Source organism: Panthera tigris, chromosome A2 (genome assembly GCF_018350195.1).
Source record: "Panthera tigris isolate Pti1 chromosome A2, P.tigris_Pti1_mat1.1, whole genome shotgun sequence".
NCBI lineage: Eukaryota > Metazoa > Chordata > Mammalia > Carnivora > Felidae > Panthera > Panthera tigris.
The window spans coordinates 161,067,554-161,075,190 of NC_056661.1; the positions used below are offsets into that span (position 1 = coordinate 161,067,554).

The 7,637-nt window shown below is 42.5% G+C and overlaps 1 protein-coding gene across 1 annotated transcript; it reads left to right on the forward strand.

Annotated features, from left to right (window-relative positions):
* Positions 1-383: 383 nt before the first annotated feature.
* LOC102960659 (GTPase IMAP family member 4-like) lies at positions 384-5,370 on the forward strand. The gene is given in 3 exon segments (XM_015541430.2): positions 384-1,117; positions 3,605-4,222; positions 4,225-5,370. Coding segments are annotated over 3 exon segments (1,161 nt in total). The 5' UTR covers positions 384-879; the 3' UTR covers positions 4,530-5,370.
* Positions 5,371-7,637: the final 2,267 nt, after the last annotated feature.

Below are 7,637 nucleotides of genomic sequence, written 5' to 3' on the forward strand. Positions count from 1 at the left end.
TCCATTGTTGCCTTTAACTTTGAAGACGACTCTGCTGAGGGAGTTTCAGAGACGTTGCGAGTGATGAGCCCTGAAGATGCATGTTCCAGAGGCAGCGATCATTTGCCAAAGTGCTGTGCACATAGTCCATGAACAACAACCCAGAGTGCATTTGTAATCATTTGTGAATGTGGATGTAAGGTTGCATAATTTCTGGTATGTTTTTAAAACAGTGGTCTATCTATGTTTATTTTATTTTATTTATTTATTTTCGGCCTCGTCTATGTTTATGAACAAAAATACAAAATGGAATATCTGAGGCAATTGTTCTGAAGTTCTTTCTTCCTGTTAAGAAGTATCTTGATTATCTGAAATTCTTCCTAAGGTGGACTGCATTATCTGGGGTTTGGGATCAACAATTACCATGTTGCAGAAGGTGGCATTGATGGTAAGAAAACCTTCTTCTTAAGGACCTGAAGCTCTGAATCTAGGTCGGGCCACTCAAATGTTCACATGAGGAACAGTTTGCTGTGCATATTGTGCAGAGCACATAAATGTTGCTTAAGGGACAGGGGCAGGTGAGCGGTGCATGAAGAACTTTTGTGGCTGATGGATACATTCGCTATCTTGCTTGTTATGATGGTTTCACTGGTGTATACATATTTTAATTATGTCAAAAATGTTTGTATTTTCTATTTTAAATTGGACTGTCTTTGCATTAATGAATTTTCAGAGTTCTTGACACATTCTATTCTTTGTCAGATCTTTATCAAGTATATACACAAGTTCTTTCTTTATCTGATATGTGACTCGCAAACATTTTCTCCCAGTTTGTAGATTGCTCTCTCTGCCCCTTCCTGCTCACGCTCTCTATCTCTCCCTCTCTCTCTCTCAAAATAAATGATTAACTTTGAAAAATCATGTAAATCTACCACAACAGATTATCCTAATTGCATCCAATTGTACCAAAATGCTGCAGGCTTCCACTGCAGGGCTGGGTGCGGGACATGGACCTTGCACCTCAGCCTTGTGTGCTGTGAGGTGCTCACAACCCTATGTCACCAGAAGACAAAAACAGAAGGAGATGCAGCAGGAAATGGTTGTGGTGAAGACAAGAAAGAAGTGTGGCTCTGCACCGGTAAATTGACAACAACCGTGCTTGTTCTTGTGAGATGGTTCTGGGAACTGGGCCAACGTCGATTGTAGGCTACAGACTTCCTGGGGACTGAGCTGTGAGGTGCATAGGAATCATCGTTTCTTTTCTTTACTATGTCATTTCTAATAAAGTGTTACAGATATTTTTAAATGCATGAGAGGGAGGACATGGGTTGGAAAAAGGTGTCAAATTATAAAACAGAGACAAGAAATGTGTAAAGAAGCAGACATTGTCAAAAGGCAAACTGCAAAACCTTTGAGGCTTTGAGCTCCAAAAGATGCAGAAATAGACTCCATCTGTGGATGAGAAAAGATTCATATTCATATCATAATGGGGCACGGACACAGGTAGGATGACAGCTTGTAGCCAGTTTTAGATGATTGTAAATCATGTTGGGGCGCCCGGGTGGCTCAGTGCATTAGACGTCTTGTTTTTATATTTAGACTCTTGATTTGGCCCAGGTCATGATCTGATGGGTTGTGAGTTCAAGCCCTGTGTTGGGCTCTGCACCGACAGCGTGGAGACTGTTTGAGATTCTTTCTCTCCCTCTCTCTGCCCCTTCCTGCTCATTCTCTCTCTCTCTCTCTCTCTCTCTCTCTCTCTCTCTCAAAATAAATGAATAAACTTAAAAAAAATCATGTAAATCTACCATGACGGATTATCCTAAATGCACCCAATTGTACTAAAGTGCTGCAATTTTTCAGCTTTATTGAATTTTAATTTACATAAAATAAAATTCATCTCCTTTCAGTAGATTTAATCATCAATTGAAAAATATATCCAGCAAGTCTTGCTATTTCCCACTAGCCTATATATGTGTATGTTGTCATAACATATATTCATTTTATTTTATCTTTTATCTTTTGATCCCTTCCCAGGTTTCACCAATCCCCTCAACCTGGGAACCATCAACCTGTTCTCTGTAACTATGAGCTTGTCTTGTTTTTTTCTTTTTTACATTCCATATATAAGGGAGATGGTGGAGTACTTGTTTTTCTCTGTCTGACTTATTTCACTGAGCATAATTCCCTTGACATCCATCCATGCTGTTGCAAATGGCAAGATTTGGTTTTTTTTTTAATGGATGACTAATATCCAATTGTGTATATATGCCATGATTTCTCGGTCCATTTATCCATCACTGGACACTTAGATTGTTTCCATATCCTGGCTATTGTAGATAATGCTGCAATAAACATGGGAATGCAGATAACTTTTCCAGTTAGTGTTTTTTCCTTGGGATAAATACCCAGAAGTGGCATTACTGAATCATATGATCGTTTTTTAAAAAAGTTTTTAATAAAATTTTTAATACTTATTTACTTTTGAGTCAGAGAGAGACAGAGCTAGAGCAGGGGTTTGGTAGAGGAAGAGAGAGACACAGAATCCCAAGCAGGCTCCAGGCTCTGAGATGTCAGCACAGAACCTGATTTGGTGCTCGAACTCATGAACTGTGAGATCATGACCTGAGGCAAAGTTGGATGCTCAACTGACTGAGCCACGCAGGTGTCCCTCATTTTTTTATTTGAGAGAGAGAGAAAGGATGAGGGACAGAGGGACAGAGATAAAGAGAGAGAGAGGGAGAGAGAGAGAATCTTAAGCAGACTCCATGCTCAGCGTGTAGCCTATGTGGGACTCAATCGCACGACTCTGGGATCATGACCAGAGCGAATATCAAGAGTCCAACACTCAATCAATTGAGCCACCCAGGTGCTCTTTTTCTTTCATTTTTTTTAGTATCAAGGGATTTTATAGTAACTTTGGAGAAATGTCAGTAATTTATGACTATAATTCTGTAATGTCTTATTTTAGAATATAAAAACTTCACTGGATTCTAAGCTAAGCTTTTAAACTTTAAAGTTAAATTATATTGTTCTCTCTCATGTCACAACCCCTGACAGGATGGTTGCACACACGAAATAGAAAAAGACATTTGGTCTTTCCACACAGGTATCCCTTTTGTACCCTACAAGGATGAGTTGGCTTGTGTAACCTGACTAGCTGGCTTCTTAATAGGAAGAAGCAAAGTTCCATTTTGAATATAAATGGGGAGGGGAGTCTTCCACTGAGATGCCCCAAAGTCAGATTTTGTGTTACTTCCTGCATTGCTCTTATGAGGAATAGCTACCAGCAGCAGCAGCTCAGAATTCTCTTTGTAAACTACAATATTTTGTTTCCTCTTCTGTGGGCTACTTAGCTACCAAAAGGAAGAGTAAGAAGCTCCAGGAAATCCTAGAAAGTACTTTGGCATTCCCCAAGTATTGCAAGAGAACGTCAGGCTTTCTGTAGACTTCGAATAGGCTTCTTTAGAAGGGCCTTCTATAGAGTTCTGGGAGTACAGCAGTCACTTTTGGGGGGGACCGTGTGGCTACAGAGGAGGGATGTGTGTGAAGGGAAATGGGGGACCATGCAGGGGAAGCAGCTGGATTACCATCCTCATGCTGTGGCTTTTGTTTCCTGATGTCCCAGGGCTTAGAAACCAAGATGGCAGAGATTCACAGCTGAGACTTGTCTTAGTGGGTAAGACTGGAGCAGGGAAAAGTGCCACAGGCAACAGCATCCTCGGAGAGAAAGTGTTTCATTCCAGCATTGCGGCAACATCTGCCACCAAGACCTGTAAGAGGGGGAGCAGCAGGTGGCAGGGAAGAGAAATTGTGGTCGTAGATACGCCTGGCATTTTCGACACTGAGGCACAGGGTGCTGACACCTGCAAGGAGATTGCTCACTGCATCTTCCTGACCTCCCCAGGGCCCCATGCTCTGCTCCTGGTGGTCCCGCTGGGCTGGTACACGCAGGAAGAGTGAAAGGCCACGGAGAAGATCCTGCAAATGTTTGGGCTCAGAGCTAGGAGATACATGATTCTCTTATTCACCCGGAAAGATGACTTGGATGGCATCAATTTCCATGATTACTTAGAGGAAGCACCCAAAGATATCCGCGAGCCGGTGGGCAAGTTTGGTGATCGCTACTGTGTGTTCAACAATCGGGCAACAAGAGCTGAGCAGAAGGCCCAGAGAAATCAGCTGCTCACCCTGGTCCAGCGCATTCTAGTCAAGAATGAAGGAAGATGCTACATTAATAAGAGGTACAAAAGGCTGACAATGAGATTCAGAAACAAATGCAAGAAATGCAAGAATTTTATGCAGCAGAGCTAGAGAGAGAGAGAGTGCAGATGAGAAAGGAATTTGAATACAAAATCAGAAAGCTGGAGGATAAACTGGAGCAGCAGAAACAAATGGAACAAATGGAGAGGGAATTGGCTGAGAAAGAGGCATTATATGCTGTAAAGCTGCAAAAACACAGAGATGAGAATCAGTATAAGATAGTTGACTTGATCATGAAAGCTCTGCAGATGGTTTTTCCTATCTTCTCTCACCTGTTTATGGAAGATTAACCTGAATGAGAAGATCTCCTTATTTGCTACACATTTTCTGCTGGCCCTGCCAAGCCCCCACCCCAGAACTCATTCACCAACCTTGAAGCACTCTCGATTCTGTCTCTCAGACTCTCAGGACGAAGGGGTATAATCAGATTCACTGGTGGTGATTGGTAGATGTTTGATTGACTTACCAGGGGAGGGACACATTCTCAGTTTGTGGAACTCCAGAGTAGAAGGTATTGATGCTCTTCTAAGAAGATGACCCCAAAATTTCTCTATTTGTCCCGAGTGAAATCCAGATTCCTTCTAGATTGGTGGATCCTCTCCCTTTGTTGCTTCTACTCACTTATTTTTGCTTTTAGGACATGGCAATCACCTTACCCATATGGTTTGTTACAAAGATTGGTTCTTCATGTTAGGTAGTCTAATGATAGAGATGCTAATAGAATTCTTTCCAGATGAATGGAAATTTATTTAGTTACATTTTTACAGAGGGACTCAAGTTGTTCCTTATCAGCTGCCCACTGAAGAACAAAGAGTTGTCTGGAAACTAGACCTCTCAGAACTCAACTAAGTGAAATGCCAGAAAGAGCAGTTGAAAGACAAAGATTCAACACAGAAGAGAACAACGGTTTGCTGTATTCAGATATATCTACAGCAACTCTTTGACAGACTTTAATGCAACATATTTGCTGAATAACCAGTTCTCTCCTTTTCATGTGAAACTAACTGTTGCCACTTCACCTCCATCACCTCAGACCTTCATACCTTACTGCACATACCACCCTCTCCCAGCTGAACTGCTTGCTAGTTGGTATTATAATAAAAGTTTTCTGTTCCGTCATATTTCCATAAATTTGCAGTCCACTTCTTCTTGGAAAATACCTTTGATATTTATTTTTCTTTATTATTTTATTTAAAATTTATTTATTTATTTAGAGGCATGAGCAGGGGAGAGGCAGTGATAGAGACAACCCCAAGCAGGCTCCACACATCAGTGCAGAGCTTGACGCAGGGCTCAAACCCACAAACCATGAGATCATGACCTGAGCTGAAACTGAGAGTGGGATGCTCAACGGACTGAGCCACCCAGGTGCCCTACGTTTGCCACTTCTTCTAAGACTACAGGTGTGAGTTTCAGTTTTTGGTAACAGTTCAAGATGATTTCAGAGCTAGTCTTGCTCTACCCTCAACACATCTCTCCTCCTTTTCCTTGGAAATTCCCAGCCACATTCTCAACCCCTCTGCCAGTCAAACACCACCTTCTCGTTGGATTCATTCATTATGCACTGATAGAAATTATGTGTAAACAAGGCTTTAGAGACCTTTCTGGTTTTCCTGGAGCAAAAATCCCCTTTAATATATGGATAACAGTCGGAGGTGTCTCTCTTTATCTGTTTTCTACTTTTCTATTTGGTACTTCTCACGTAATCCATGCGAAGGTTTCCCAAAGCACATTTCCATGTTCTGCCAATATGTTCTGGTGGTCATATGTGACTCATGGCAACTCTCCTCACTCTGCCATCTTGACATTGGCTTGTCCATGCTCAAAGCCATTTTGCCCAAAGGGACATATACCTCTCCCAGTTTTCCTCAAACACCCATGAGTTTAGACTGTACTTTTAATTAATCTCGAGGATAAGGGAAGCACACCACAAAGAAGCTCACAATCCCTCACAATCCCTTCTCCCCAGGAGAAGGGACCAAGATGGTGGAGTAGCATGGAAGTTTTCTGCTTCTCTCATTCCTGAAATTCAGCCAGATCAGCACAAAAGCATTTTTCACACTAGAAAATTTATCTGAGGATCAACATAACCATCTGCGTAACCTGAGCCACAGAACTTGGCAGGTACACAGCACGAGAGGTGATTTGGGGGAGAGAGAAGCCATGGAGGATAGGGAGTTGTTTTTGCTTGTGGAGATAGGACAGAAACAGGGGGTAGAATACAGGAAAACACTCCCCCAAAAGGCAACTGTAGAGAAAGAGAAAGAGTGGAAACACCCAAAAGGGACTGAACAAGAAAGCAAGAAAGGAGAAAGTAGATTTTCAATACCATTAAGAAGAAGGGCCCTATAAACAAGGGAGCCCAGAGTTGGAAACTCTGTATCTCGCTACCTGGTGGTGATCTGGTGGGAAGGGTGAATCCCCAGGAGCGAGTTCCGAGGGCTCCGAGGGCCACGTGGGGAGAAGCAGTTCCCCTGCTAAGAGAACATTTGGTAGAGGTCGTGTGGCCTCCCCACAGGTAAGTGTCCCAGTGGACCCTGGAGAACAGCTGTTTGTTGGTTTTGGAACAAAGGCATTATGGGGCAGTGAAGTCTGGCACCAGATGTGTGTTGTGATTTACCACAATCCCTGAGATGCTGCTGCTACATGACTGGGCAAACGTCTTGTGGGGCACATTGGTACCTGGCTGTAGGCTCTGGGCATCTGCAGCAGGTGGTCCCATGAACGTTCTCAGGGGTGGCGAGCACCTGGCCATTGCTTGGCAAGACCCTCCCACGGAGGGTTGGAGTGGGCCAAGACTAAGGGACCTCAGAAATGAGGGGTTTGGAAACACAGCCCCTTCTGAGATGAAATTCAGAAGGGAGGTGCCACCTCATGGCTTGGTCGCAAATAGTGTAGAAGTGGGGAGTGGATGGATGCTGGAGACAAAGGAAGGTTGCATGTTTTTAATTATCAAATGTTTTCCTACTTTTTATTTCCTTTTTTCCCCCTTTCTTTCCCTTTTTTCTCTATTCTGTCAGGCTTCTTTCAACAACCAGACCAAAACACACCTAGGATCTAGCATCCTTCATTTGATTTTTTTGTGTGCTGTTTTAAATTTTTTAATTTTTTTAATAATTCCTTTTCTTCTTCCAAAATGAAGGAATTCACTCAAAAGGAAGGACAGGAGGAAATGCTTCCGACAAATAAGCAAAATGTCTGAACCAGAATTTAGAGTCCCAATAGTACGAATATTAGCTGGGTTTGAAAAAAGCATAGATTCCCTTTCTGTGGAGATAAAAGAAGTAAAATTTGCCATCATGAAATTAAAAATGCTGGAACTGGGATGCAATCTCATATGGTTGTCACGGTGGCAAGGATGGATGCAGCAGAGCAGGGAATCGATGATGCAGAGGACA